This window comes from Lethenteron reissneri, chromosome 18 (genome assembly GCF_015708825.2).
Source record: "Lethenteron reissneri isolate LAM-NWPU_2019-01 chromosome 18, ASM1570882v1, whole genome shotgun sequence".
NCBI classification, from domain to species: Eukaryota; Metazoa; Chordata; class Hyperoartia; order Petromyzontiformes; family Petromyzontidae; genus Lethenteron; species Lethenteron reissneri.
In genome coordinates this window covers 7,247,952-7,263,242 of record NC_083796.1, presented here as the reverse complement: position 1 = coordinate 7,263,242, position 15,291 = coordinate 7,247,952, and the positions used below count along the sequence as shown (strand labels likewise).

At 48.2% G+C, this 15,291-nt stretch overlaps 1 protein-coding gene across 2 annotated transcripts in view; it reads left to right on the top strand.

Moving 5' to 3' along the window:
- Positions 1 to 3,476, top strand: part of LOC133343787 (sodium channel protein 1 brain-like) — a 51,780-nt gene extending 48,304 nt beyond the window's left edge. For both annotated transcript variants that reach the window (XM_061553616.1, XM_061553615.1), the window contains exon 26: positions 14 to 3,476. In XM_061553616.1, coding sequence (XP_061409600.1) covers positions 14 to 1,134 — 1,121 coding nt within the window. In that variant the 3' untranslated portion in view covers positions 1,135 to 3,476. The remainder of the gene's footprint in view (positions 1 to 13) is intronic.
- Positions 3,477 to 15,291: the final 11,815 nt, after the last annotated feature.

Below are 15,291 nucleotides of genomic sequence, written 5' to 3'. Positions count from 1 at the left end.
CTCCTGTCCGCAGAGATCGTCCTGGAGACCATGGCGTCACGCTTGAACTTCTCGCCGGCGATCCTGCGCGTGTTCCGCGTGGTGCGGCTCGTGCGCCTGCTGCGCCTCATCCGCTCCGTGGGCGGAATCCGCAAGCTCATCTACACGCTCGTCATCTCGCTGCCAGCCCTCATCAACATCGGCCTCCTCCTCCTGCTCATCATGTTCATGTACGGCATCCTCGGAGTGAGCATCTTCCGCGATTTGCCCTACCGTGGCTCCGTCACCAGCATGGTGAACTTCGAGACATTCGCCAACAGCATGACGCTCCTATTCCGGCTCAACACGGCCGGCGGCTGGAACGACGTCATGGGCTCTGTCCTGGGCACCGAGACGCAGAACGCCATCCTCGTCATCGCGTATTTCACCACCTTCGTGATCTTTAGCAACATCATCATCATCAACATGTACGTGGCCATCATCCTGGAGAACTTCAACGAGGCTCAGGAGCAAGAGGAGACGGGCGTGACGGACGACGACATCGACATGTTCTACCGCGTGTGGGGGAAGTTCGACCCGCTGGCCACGCAGTTCCTGGCCTGCGAGCAGCTGCCCAACTTCTTCGACGCGCTCAAGAGGCCCTTCCGCATCCCCAAGCCCAACACGGTGAAGATCGCCGCCCTGCAGCTCGCCATCGTCGAGGGCAACAAGGTGCACTGCCTCGACGTGCTCCGGACGATGACGCGAGTCATCTTCGGGCGCGTGGTCAAGACGGAGCACCTGCGCCAGCTCAGCAGGCAGGCGCAGGAGAAGGTGATGCGGCGCTTCCCGCTGCGCAGGATCATGCACGTGGTGAGCACCACGCTGGCGCTGCGGCGCGAGGAGAAAGCCGCGCACGTCATCCAGCGAGCGTTCCGCCACTGGCGCGGGCACCAGGCGCAGGGCCAGGAACCGAGGGGGTGCCGCGCGTCCCTCCGCTCGCGCCGCGGGGGCGGCTGCCGCGCCGGCGCCAAGGGCGCTGGCGCCGACCCCACCGAAGGAGGAGGAGGAGGGGGGGTTGAGTTCTCGGAGGTGGTGAGCTGCTGCAAGGTGATGAACGGCTGGAAGGTGAAGAGCTTCGCGGCGCGCCGATCCACCGTCAGGAATGCGACGTGAGCGGCAAGCCGTGGGGAGTTGGGCACGAGCGCGTTCAACCGTCGAGCGATTAAACGACGCTGTTAATTAAGCGTGCGACAGGGCCGCGCTGTTTTCAAGCCGTGTTTACTCTATGATAGAGGTTTTGGGGTTAGATCTCGTAAATATATAAAATGTGTCGTTAAAACCCGCCACCACCCGACACAGCCAACTAGTAAGGGTTGTCACGTAAACAGAACGTGCCAATTCGTCACTAGTACAGCAACACCGGTGTGTTGGAGAGCCAATCCACAACATTTACAATCTGAGTACGACGTTCCACCAGTAATTACAACTAGCTTCATCAGGCGACACATTTTATAGTTTTAACGACAGATTTGATATATTTACACGATCTAACCCAAAAACGTCTATTATGGATGATATTAGTCGTGAAAGCCTACGTGTTTAACGTATTTACTCTGTTTTTAAAGTGTGGGATTTATGTGCAATGTGTGTGCGTGCGAGTGTCTATATTTGTATGCTGAACGGACGTAGGCTGAGTAATTAGTTTGTCTACAGAAATGAAATGTACGTATTCTGTTTGATTCAATCCCGTTGTTGATTTGATGAATTGACACATTTCGGGGTCATGGTTTGATTCAACCGTCCCGTTTTTGTGTCTTGTGTATTGTAGTCTCGTGCTGTTCATCGTTTATTTGTGCATCTCGTCTGTACGATTTTGCTTGCTACATTAGCTTCATTGCAATATTACCGGATCGTTTTCAAACAATACATTGTCTAAGTGATTTATTGCATCATAGACAGATCTCAGGTGGTGCTCATTTTTTTCTTACAACCCTGAGCCAGTGGTGGAAATTCCACATTTCTATGACAAGAGTGAGTCAATCCATACATAGGACAACCAATGTTGAATTTACACAAAGTGGTCCCTATTGTATCGATTACAGAGGGATGATGGGCTGAGTCAACCTCCAACGCAGGATTTTAACTTCGCACGATCTGATTGTGGTCCAATCCGCTATCTAGCCAGTTGTGTACAATTTCCTTAAACAATAAATGGTCGATAATTATCACGTGCACCATTCAATTAACGTTACCCAGTGCGTACACACCCGTAGATGCAATCGTGGCCGTGCATTGTATTGCTGAGGACACTACACAGATGGTAGGCTTCTCAGTCTATCCACAGAGTTATCTTCTTTCAGCTTACTGGATATTAGCACAGAGAGGTTCCAGCATACCAGACCCGAGTAAGGGCCTTTCCATGGTCACTGCATAGATGACACGGTGAAGCTGACCTTTGTGATGATTATTATAAAGCTTATAGGGAAACAGTGATGTTGTTTCCTCTATTAAAGCACGTCATTGTCCTTTGTTGGTAATCCAAGATGTGCAGACTCTCAGGCAGGCACGGAGTTGGGGGTGGGGATCAAAATAGCTGCCTCGGGCACAAAATCTGCGAGAGGCGCCAACAATTGTACAGAGTACGACCACGTCGTTTTTTTCACTTAATTTTACAGATGTGTCACAAAGCGTGCATGTAATGAATATCTAGACAGAGATCCCCCGTGTAGCCTTAACAGACCGTTGGGGCAAGTGCTGTTAGCGAGCACCGATTAAGGCCGGGCATGGCACACGAGGGAGTGGATGGCCAGAAACCACGCCCGGTCGCCTTTGTCTCTCACGTGGCGATATTTACACATCACACCAGGTAATCATTTGAGGCTGAGTCGACCTCGGGGAGGCCAGGGACCGGTTCAGAAAATCGTCACTGGTATTGGCCGTGAGCGGGAATCGAACTCAGAGCGTCGGGTTCGTAGCGCAGCGTGCTCACCGCTCCACTGCCGTAATGAATAACACACGCACACGTGAGTCACGTGATTAATAACACACGCACGTGAGTCACATGATTAATAACAAATGGCAACAGTTTTTGGGGCTTTTACCAAAAGATGAGTTTCACGGGGCACAACATTCTTAATTCACCCACAGCACCATTCACATTTCAGCCTCGGCCTGCTACCAGACACAAACACAGGCCTGAAAATTATATCTCAAAAATATAATCAAGCAAATTGGTTGCTCTGGGTGGAGTGGGTACGCAGTGTTTTCATGCACTGCACGATGAACCTGGCAACCTCAGTTCAATTCCCTGGCATGGCCAACTTCGATAGAGAGTCCAATACCACCACTTAACCGAAATTGCACACACGGAGAGGCCTCCATCCAGCAGTGGATTAACAAATTGACTCTGGGTAGACCGCCCAGCTGACATTGATTTTCAACACTTGTCGACAGCTTTGCGAACTGCCACTTTTGGTGCCAATCCACTGCACGAGAAGCGGACGACGCTGCACCTCGGGGGGGGGGTGGGGGAGGGAAATCTTCCGTGCGCGCAAGCGAAGCGTGCACCGAGTCTCTGTCCGCAGAGAGAGAGAGAGACGGCATTCTGTGCACATGCCACGGGGCTCTTTGTCACGCAAGCGATGGCCTCGTGACGGCGCGAAAAGATTCCACTGCTAAAATTCTAAGAAGCGTCCTGGAGGCCACGCTGCCGTCTCGGAACCGATGCATTGGTGAGTCGGCGTTCACTCCCCGTGCCAACTGTCCACGTCATGCCCGGCGTCTGCTGGTTATTTCTCTCGCGCTGGTGTTATAATTGGTAATGTATTTATTTAGCAGCAGTCGCGGCCGCCAGAGGTGATGCTCATGGGTTTAGCCCATGACCTTTGTGAAGTCGGGCACATTGTACAAAAACACTTATCTTGATACCTGCGATTCATTGAAATATGAATGTTTGTTTGGCCTTCATTCTGCCTTTAATTCGAGAGTCATACATAACACGGGGATAAGCATTTTTTGAAACATCTCCGCGAAAAAATCACATTTTTCCATGACACGCGTTTGTGTGTTTTTTTGAGAGGACATGACCTGACCTGGAAAGCGGGCGAAAACCTTCATTGGACAGAACGCCTCATTGGAGAGAACGCCTCGTAACAGCTCGAAATTAAGACGACAACAACAACATTACGTCATGAATGCGACTCATCTGCTGTGTTTTACCAATGCACGTTCATCCGCCAAGAGCCTGCTTTCCTCGTCCACGAGTAGCCTGCCACATGCCCTCCTGACCATCTCTAACTATGGTGAAGCTGATTGCTTTTCTGCCACGTTGCATCCTCTTGTTGCCTAATTATCGGCCACAACCTCAGCTCTGTGCGGCTGTGCGACCGTTCTTGAAGACCGCAGGGGCCGTGCACTCCCGAGTGTGGAAATCACCGAGAGAGTTATGGCTATTGTGTCTCCTGCGTGTGGCGTTGTGTACGTTTAGTTTAGCCGTTTATCTCTTTAACGGAGTGGGCAGAGGTGGCCAGCAGCTGTTCGCACATTGCTCCACAAACCTGGCCAAGTCTCCTGAGTTCAATTCCCCGCCATGCCTAAACATCACGAGTGGGTGACATCTAAACCGGTCCTGGGCCACCCCTTAAGTTGACTCCACCTTACATGAATGAGTACCTGGCGTGGCATGTAAACATTAGCACTGTACACCCTCACGCACTGTGCTGGCCTTAGTAGGTGCGCGCTAACAACATTCACCCCCAAAGTCTACACGACGATGCGAGCTATCTTTGTATTTGTGGTTAAGCTGTGGAACGCTGCCTATTGTTTTAAATTGGGTGGCAAAAACCCACAGAAAGCGCAAAAGATTCCCAAGGCTAGCTTCTCACAGCGGCATCCCACGCACACACACACACCCATTGTGCGGAGCAAGGTGACACTGCAGGACCACATGTGGTTGCCACCTGTCCTGGTTTTCACAGGAACATCGTCTTTTTGAGGTAGCTGGCCTGGGACGTCTGCAAGTCTCCCCGGTGGACATTATAATAAATAAAAATCCTGTTTTTTTCCCCACTTGCATAATGATGATGATGATAATTATCCACCGCTCATTTACGATTGGTTCCCCCCCTCTGGTATCTTGAAATACCGTATTCCTCCCCTGATCATTCCCTGTTGCACTTCTGAGATGGCAATCCCTAGGGTCGTATGACGTGTCCACGTGGTATGAGTTTGGAGCTTTAACGATGATGACAATAAAGACTCCAAAGTTATGAACAAGTGTTGCAGACATGGCATGCTCTTGTTTACGAATGCACGCTTATGGCTTTTTTTTCACGTACAAAGATTATAATTCATGTTGGGCAAACCCAGGGACAACATAGTCTCGAAGTATATGCTCAAGATAGGAGGCACGTTTTGGCTGTCTGCCTTTACGCAATTAGAAGGTTAAGGCGTAGCCCTGCAATAGCTTGCTCGAGCCACTGCAGGTGTGTCCACTCGAGGGAGCTCCACGGAGCCCCATCGGTGGCTATTTTTAAATTCTTTATATTAAGTTCGCTTGCTTGCTTATGACCGTGCACATCTTTCGGTCGTTTTTTAACCCACTTCCCGTGATCCAATCGAGCTGACATTTTGCACACAGACTCGTTGTGCGTGACAATTTATTTACGTGAAAATTTGTTTCCAAAATTTTACACTTTTTAGGAAAATGTTTTTTTCGGATTTAATTTAAAATACCAATGTGATAAAAATGAAACTCTTACTCAAGAAAAACAGAAATGAATAATAAAATAAAACCGATGCCACGCATATAAAGGATTTATAGTGAAAAACTTTGTTTTTACGGGTTAATTTTTTGTTGTCCTCTTTCATGCTGAGCCAGACGGCTTGGAAAGGATCCTTTGAATAAATGCATGCATCCACCTGGGCTGTAAAACGTGGGAGTGATCGGCAGAGGTGGGGACAGATGCATTTACCACCGTTGGCACAGACACATGACTTGTTCTGTGTTTTAACGGAGGAAATACTGCACGTACATAAGACATCTTTTTCTCGTGAAACGCCCGCGCGTCTAACAAAAAAACTGCGGCTTATTTTTAGCGCAGATAGTTTGCAGTTCTAATCCAGTGTTAGTGCTTACGGGGGTGAAGTATTTTCTATTTTCGGGGTGATGCAACGTTTCCTGAAGAATGTGTTTTGTGAAGCCGCGCGGTGTTGTTGTGGTTTGTCTGGCGCTTGGCGTAACGGATCGTTTTCGCTGTGGGTGTTTCATCATTGTCGGGGTACGTTTTTTTTTCTTTTTCTCCATGACATTTAAAATAATGGCTTTGATTCCTCACTTGGATCACGAGAGTCTGTCGGGTAAAGTAAACCGGTACACGTTTCACCTGAAGATCGGGGAATCTGAAAGATTTGGCGAGCGCCGAATCAATAGCGAGTCAACGATCGTGTCCGCGAATGAAATATCTGCAACCTCTCAGCAGCAGCCGCGACTGTGTAGTCCATGTTCGACAGGCGCTCCATTTTACACCTGTGGAGCGGCGGATGTCTGCCTCGTTATTTATCGAATGATCTTATCACCCTCATCCAAAGCGGCGACAACCAAAACAATAAGAAGAGGCAGTTTTTTTAGAATTCCATAAAAAAAAATAACCACCCCCCCCCCCCCCCCGCTCAATATTTGAAGAGCCACAATGCACGAGACGGTGGTTCCTCAATTAATGGCGGTCACGAAGCAGCCCTCAATGAGCCGCATGCGGTTACCGGCATTGTGACGTATTTGTTTTTTATGTAAAATAAACAAACAGCTGCCGTTTGTTGATATATACATTAACACAAAATCATAAGTGGTGGCCTCACATGTTATTTTAGGACTACCGGTGTTGCAGCGCTCTGTTAAACGAGACGAGACAAAGCCAGTAGCATTTGTCCATTGGGCCGCACGCTACTGATTTGATTAATGCAGTCGAAACTGACGATGCCGTGGAAAACATTGGTCTGGAACGTCGATGGCCTGATGGACCTGAATGTAATATGCATTACTTGTTTATTTTATGTATGTATGCATGCGTGCGGTGGAACAGGCTCTTCTCTGTGAATTTCTTTATATTAATAACTTAAAAGAACGCATTTCTGTGTGTGTGTGTGTATACACACGTGTCAAGAATACAGATTAAGGTATTATTGGCATCGGGCGCTGCGTTTGCAGTCTTTAGTCATTGGTCAACTCCACATTCCTATGACGGGGATCGGATCTCTGCAAAACGACAACCGTCGTTGCCATCCCTGCGCTTGTTTTATGCATTGCGGGTCACCAATCCAAGCCGCTCACTCTCCAGGCTCAACGCTGCTGAGCTACTAAGATCGGGGCGAGTAAACGATGATGATTTGCTCGCAGGGGAAGAAGCCAATGACGGTTGAGGTTTCGGGAGTCGCTTATCGTCGGTGCTTAATCAGTGCTCGTTAACAAAGTGGCTTGCGTGCCCCCCCCCTTGTGTGTGATCGTGGAGACTCCTGGAGGGAAAGGCCCCTGAAGGAAGTCAGCTGTCATCCCTGTCAGACGAGGCTCGCGTTACACTCAGGCTAAATATGCCGGGCGTTCATTCCAAGTCACTTTGGCCGTGCGTCGTGTTATAGCGGAGGTGGGGCAGGTGACATGAGTGCGCCGATAGGTCGGCTGAGCTAAACACGACTATTCTCGCATTATTTGTTATAATTTTTTTCTGGTGCGTCAATAGAAATCTCCTTGTAGCTTCCAATGAGGGTGTGTGTATGGTATTGATTAAGGCAGTCCCATATATTATGTTATTGCCAGTTACATCCAGTGGTCGAGCAGGATTTTAAAAACAAATATGAGCGTATTGGTGGTAAGCCGTTGCGCAGTATATAAAAAGCACATTTTTCAACAACAAAAAATTTTCCACCACGAATCGCAACCCGGCCAGAAAAGCTTGCGGAGTGGTGTATCAAAATCAGTTCTCGTGATGTCGAAGCAGTCGGAATGCCAATGTCAGTTCAAATTTAGATTTTAGACTGGTTTATGAGGACCGGTGGATTGTACTGAACTGGTGTATTGCCAATACATCCAACACAAGCCTGGCTATGTTGGTGAGCCCCAGCAGGCGGAAAGTAGTCTAGGGTTTGCTGGCTCTAACAAATGCTGCATTGATAGTCTGGACAGACAGTATTCTGATGGACGAAGACATTATTTTGTATTCACAATGTGAAAACACGGAATAATTGTGTTCATATTATGGGACTTCTAAGGAAGCCCGCTATGTTATCAGAGGGTAGTTGCCCTCGCAATGACTCTACTGGCCGTGTGTGCAGACTTTGTCACATGATGCGACAGCCGCGGAAAGAGGAAATTAATAATGCTATCGTATATACATTTGTTCCTCGACACCACAAATATATAATAGATTTTATTCTCGCATCTACCATCAGCCACGTAAACCTTCTGGGAGTGACTAATATCACCAGCACAAAATAAAAACTCTGGACCGGTTTCAACAATCGGTGTCTCATCAGCAGAGCCAGGCTTATTCGAACCAACGTCGGTTGATCTGTCCAATAATTTTGGAGGTACGAGGACTTTCTCTGTTTAAAAAAAATGTTTGCATACGTGACATGGGTTGTTGTTGTTGTGTTATGCAAACAGGGGGCTCGTCCACTCAGGACCTATTGGCGCTAAGGATAGAAACGGACAAACGCCGATGCGTACGCAAACACGCGCGTCGCCGGCTTCGCGTGACAGTTGGCTACAGCAGGGCTTCTCGACCCGCACTCCTCGCGACCCCATCACAGCCCAGTCTCCTCCGTGTTTACCAGTCTTCTCCGTTCAAAAGAACAAACCGAGCTGCAGCGCGCTGCACGCACCGGATGCCCGTTCTCGGTGGCACCGCGCAATTGAACCCAGAATGGCATGGGTTCAATTGCCGACTTGGGTGCCGTTCTGTGTGGGGCTTGAATGTTCTCCGCCTATTCTCTGGGGCCTCTGGTTTTCTCCTATCGCTAAAACACACACAGTGTAAACAAGCAGTGACCAAACATCCCAATGCTGAAATAGAATGTATCACCGTTAAATTACTCAATCTGATTGCACTGCTGTCAGAAGTTGGCAGGATCCTCTTTTAAAAAGTCATGAGACTCAGTAAGGCTTTCTTGGGTTAAAAAACGTAATGATGAATTATCCTCAATATCATCAACTACGACATATTCACTGTTGGATGAAAGGCCTCCCCAAACCATCGCTACCTCTCATGGTCCTGCATTGCAATAATCCACCTCGTACCTGCAGACGAGTTGATTTTGATCTCTCAGGTATAGAGAAGACAATGAATCCAATGAAAACCTGTTTATTGACGTTATGTTTTCGTATTTTACAATGAGAGAATTCGAAGGGAACAGAATGATGACGTCATTCGACTACTCAAACTAAGAAGAAAATTTCAAGATGCTTGGGCATGACACACTCAGGGCTAGACGATGGTCCAGAATAAGAACAACGGAGTGGCAGCTGACACAGTCAACGTCTTCGGATGGACACCTAGAGAAGATGGAGCCATGACATTCGTTTTTTTGCGGATTTTTTCATTATTTTATTGCAGGACTAACGAAAGAGGCCTTCGTTCAGCAGCGGATTGAGCATGACCGATGCGGACCATGATGATGAGGATGAACATTGAGAATCCATTGCACGGCTCCCTGCGGCCATCCAAACCAGACTTCACGACATATAACGACGCAATGCCACCGATCCACAGATACCAGGAAGGAGACATCACGGCGATACGCAGCTCTGCCACTCCTCGTGACGCGGTTACGTGGCTTGGCCACCTGAAATGTGACAATTCTAGTCTCGTTGCTCTGCATCGACACCGGCAGCAACACTACAAGAAGAATATGAAGGAGACGAAGAAGGCTGTCTGCGCGCGGATGTTTTTCCCCGTCGTGTTGCCCGCCGCGATCGGGAGAGACACCATCCATGTGCTGTGCTCTTTGAGCCCCAGTTGCAGCCGTCTGTGTGGCGGTCTCGGCGTGTTTACCTCAAACACGACCCCGACGGTTACAAAACAGTGTGCAGACTTCAATACTCTTATTTGTCTATTCAGTCACTGATTACGCACGTGCGCGCACAAGCGTGCGTGTCAATTTACGAGAACACTCGCTTCGAGTATTTTACACGCAGGGGATGATCAGCGATTGCGATTCGTTCTGAACGAGTTGTAATTGTGTCACCGTTTAAACTCGCTTTTTGAGCGGTGGGCTTTTTCAATGACACATTCGCCGAAGCGATGGGAACAACAGGAACAAACTAAACGGACACGCGTGACCGCTGATACCAAATCGGAAATCAAGCACAGGACATTTGCATTCTTTAACAATGAGTAGTCACCATGTCGTTGATTGAGTGCGCGAGCAACTGTTGGCAATGTCATTCCAAAGCCTTAATGCCCTGATAAATGATGTACATATAACCAATTATGCGGTCATCGTGGATTGGCAGCGGAGCACAAACATAACAACAATGCACAAATTCATCAATAACACTGCCTTGAAAATTAAAAAAAGGATTGGCAACGTTGAGAGCAATTTTGTAAATATCAGAGGCTACGTCATATTCACTAAATATCACTGAATGTCATATTCACTAAATATTACTGAATGTCATATTCACTAAATATCAGACGGTATCAGGCTCCCGCTCGAGGGAGCTCAAGAGATTTCCTCCGGAAGGCACTTGGGCCTACTCTTCCACGCATGCCAGACGTCTTGTAAATGGTGAGATTACCCTCACTTTACCCCACCACACACGACGTACCGATCGACTAACTGGGGAGCACCCATTCATATCGCTGGGTGGACAAAAGCCGGGGGGAGAGAGGGGGGGGGGAAGTCATAAACTTGCGCCAAGATTGCAACTGCCGCGCCGAGAAATTGAATACGAACCAAGTGACCTCTGGCTCGCGAGTGCAGTGTGCTGACCATTACCCCACCGTGGCAGCATCATCCCATTAGCCTGTCTGATGTAGCATAGACTTTGTTGCAACAGGCATATAAACTCCTGTATTACGACTAGAATGAGCCAAGAATGTCTGTGTGTAACGCGCGTGACGTCACTCCACATGCCCCCCCCCCTCATTAATATGCATGAGCTGGTGGATTTTTTACACTCACTCAGAAGAAGGTCGAGCGGAAATAAAATTTTTCGCAAATTCGCTTTAAGTTTGACATTTCTTTATTGAAAGTTTATCTAATAAATAATTATACGCAGCAACAAAGTGGATTTGGTGTCTTTATTTCTTCAGCACTTCAGACAAAAGGTAAGTCGAATTTATGCTTCTACATTAATGGTAAAATAGACATTTCTCCGTGACTTGCCAGATATTGTATCGCATTCCAATTTATTTCAACCCCAGCGACCGAAAGCAGAAGAGAATAAAGTATCAGAGCAGTGAATTTGAACAAATTGAAGGTCAGTTATATACAGTGCTACAGTGAAGTGAGGTGTTTGATGGCATACTTTCGTGCAAGATTCACCGCCTTTAAATTTACACAAGACGCAATTATACTTTGCTCACATTTTTCGTAAATATTACAGCTTCCGTCCTAGGACGGGCAAACAAGCTCGTTATATAATAGACGGCGCAGTGGTGCGGTGTTTACGCGACCCGAGTTTGATTCCCAGCCATGGTAAACATCAATAGCGAGTGACGTCTGAACAATCGCTGAGACCCTACCCACGTCTCCGCAGTGACCAGTACGGTGAAGTATGGTCAACCAACCCTCCATGATCCACAAGGAGTGGGGGGAGGTCAGCGGTGAATTGGTAAAGGGCTATTCTTTGGGTCTTTCGGTAAAGTCACGTAGATAGGTTCAAAGAAAATAACAAAAGACGACGACGTTTCGATCGCAACACAAGCGGTCGTCATCAGGACCCACCCCCTTTCCTGATGACGACCGTTTGTGTTGCGATCGAAACGTCGTAGTTTTGTGTTATTTTCTTTGAACCTATCTACGTGACTTTACCGAAAGACCCCAAAAATATGAATCCCTGCAGTCACGAAAGCTTTAAGTGGGAAAGGGCTGTCGAAAGCTGTTTAATGATGATCATCAGCTTAAATTAAACGTCGTTAACTACGATTCATGAACTGGTTTATGTTGGGCTAGATCGTGTAGGTATGAAGTCAGTTAGAGCTGTAATCCTCCACCAGCCGACACGGCCAGACAAATCGAATTGTCACGTTGGCAAATGTGCCGATTGAATTTTTTATTTTTCAAATAGCCAGTTACGTCGAATAGCCAGCACATTGACTAAAGAATCCACTTAAGTCGTGGTTTATCAACTATGTCCCCAATACATCAGCTGCATGATGTTGGATGAACCCTCAAATTTGTACAGATAAATCAATAGTACCAAACATATACTTCAATAGGCCAGATATTGAACCATGGATATAACGGATACATGTGTATAAGACGTAGCAATTTGGAGGGGGCATTTGTTCATCTGAAGCCCCCCAACAATGTAAAACGTCTCCTCCAAACACGCAAGAGTACAGACAAACTTTCTACAAAACATTTTATTTTCATTTTCACAGAATCCTAAAAGGGAGCATTGTTCAAAATTATTAGTTACGAAATAATGACTCCATGGCTGCGGGAGGCCACACTTGTAGAAAATTAGACGTTAAAATCACGACACTATAATGTGGAATAAGTACCTCCTGTAACATGTACTCTTTTGTTTGGGCAGCTATGTCTGCCAAAACAAAACAAAGTTAAATTAAGAAAAATGGTGAAAACTGGCAGCCAGCGCTTGGAATGAAAATCACACATTTTAATCGCGCAAACCGCGAATGCGGGGGGGGGGGGGGGGTGAGAGTCTGGAAGTTTTTTCTTTTGTTTACCGCCACCCAAGATGGGGGGGGGGGGGGTGCGCTGCGCTCGTTCTCGGGCAGAGGTCGCAATCGGGTACCCGATACCCGTACCCTACCCGATACCCTGGTAGCCGTTTGCGACCCTGGTACGGCCGGGTACGGGTACGGGTAGGCCGTGAGTCACTGGTGAGTAACCATTTGTCACTCATTTCGGGTAGGGTACCCGGCCGGGTACGGGTACCCATTTGCGACCCTGGTGCGGCCGGGTATGGGTACGGGTAAGGAATCAAAACCCGTTTGCGACCTCTGTTCTCGGGTTGACTTCATCGGAGCCGTCACTTTTGACACCACCCTCACACGGGGGCCACTCCCTCACCTGCTGGAGAGAGGATCTCAGGCCTACCGGGAGACACGTCGTTTTGGGGGGGGGGGGGTGGGTGCCAAAGTGCACGAGGCAGCGCTGGATTTAATGAGTGCGCGTGACGACGAACAATGTCCTTGCGTCTTCTTGGTTCTTTCGGTAAAGTCACGTAGAAGGGAAGTAATAAAATAATACAAATAAAACATAATAAAATAATTCTCACGACGTTTCGGCCACAACGCAAACAGCCGTCCTCAGGTGAAGAACATGTCTGTCGATAAGACAGAGTCTAAATGACACGTCTTCGGCTTGGAGTGTCTATTTAAGCTGTGAGGGAGGAGGAAGAGAGCCTTGACAAAAGAATTTGCATTTGAAGAGGAATTTAGCATATTTATGCGTTGATTTGCTGCGTGGAGAGAAAAAAAATGTCAACAGGCAAAGGTGCAGCCTTTGCTGGTAGAAAGGGAGGGCGCTCTAGAGAGGCCCTACTGGAGGGTAGTTTGGCCTACTCTTCCACGCTGGCCAGACGCCTTGGAAGGAGGTGGATGTACCCAAACTTTACCCCACCACACGCCACCTGCCAGTCTACTGTGGTGTACGCGTGTTTCCTGCTGGGTGCATCGAGGTGGGGGTGGGATGGGCTTTGAGAAAGCAGCCCCATTGATTCAGCTGCCGCATCGGGCGACGTAGCTTGACCGACGACCCCTGGGCAGCAGCAAGTCCAGTGCGATAATCGTTGCACAACAGTGGCAGCCAGCTTCCTTCGTAACTTGGTCAAATGTCAACATTTAGTTCGCGGTGGACATTGCTGAATGTGCCACAAACTGGTAACAGTTGTTTATTTTTACGGCTTTTTAATTTCGGTTTCCACAGATTTCAAAAGGGAACTATTTTTAAACCTCAAACAAAAAAAAGTTAATTAGGCCAATTTTGTGTAAGCAAAGAATAGTATTGTCGTCGGACCAAATATATTGCGTGGGTAATGAGAGTTATTTTAATGTCTCTTCTTTATCCAGGAAAGCTTTTTGTGCGGGACAATCCTGTAAACGGATATTTGTTTTATTCCTATTCCACGAAGGAGCATTTTGGGATGTGGGGGAAAACTGGAGAAACCACCACGCACATGAGAGATTAACACTCACAGCTTCTTGATCGAGATGGATACATGTAGTGACGATCTCTGTCATTGAAGAACACTCCACACACAGGACCGTCTTATTTGGACAGACAATATTGTATAGAAACTCAAGGTTGAGAAGGGTTAAACTTCTAACGTGACATCGTAAGCTCAAGGGAGATGGTGGCGAATTGGGAAATGCCTTTATTCAAGCAGTGGATTGTCCATGGCTGCGACTGCTGCTGCTGATTATGATGATCAGGATGATGAAACTGTTAATGATTTTAGCGGCAAGAAATAGGGGGGGGGGGGGCGATAGCTTGCATTGGTCATATAATAAAATATATTAAAACATATAAAAATGAGAAGTCGAACCCTATCACCTGGCTCTTCTTCTGCGAACGCAGCAGCGGAAAATAAAGTAATAAAGAGGACTCGTCGTTAATGCTGCTGAATGGAGGGAGACACAGTGACGTGATGGGAACCAACTCCACCCCACGAGACGGAACGAATCGCTTGCTCAGCTCCGCTCGGCAAGGATGAAGTGGAGGCGCGCGCGCGCCTGCGTGTGCGCGTGCGTGAGTGCGCGTGCGTGCCAGTGGTGGGACTGCGTATAACACGCGCATACTGCAATTCACGCTCAACTTAAAAAGAAAAATCTGGCTCCACTCTTACGACCCATCCCACCTCTTCCCACCCCTCCCCACCCGTTCACCCCCTCGCCCACCCACCCACTCCAACCACCATCCTCGAGTAACGAAATGCAGCCAGACACCACCACCACCGCATGAGACCGCCCACCATCTACATCAGTGCTGGGGAGAGGCGAGATGGGTGGGGGGGGAGGTGGGGGGGTGGTGATGTGGATTTGGGGAGTGTGTGTATGTGTATAGGGGGTGTGGTGTGGGGAGGTGGGGGAAGGAGGGGGGGCGCTGGCTGGGTGGGTGGGTGGATGAGTGGTGGTGCCTGATCAA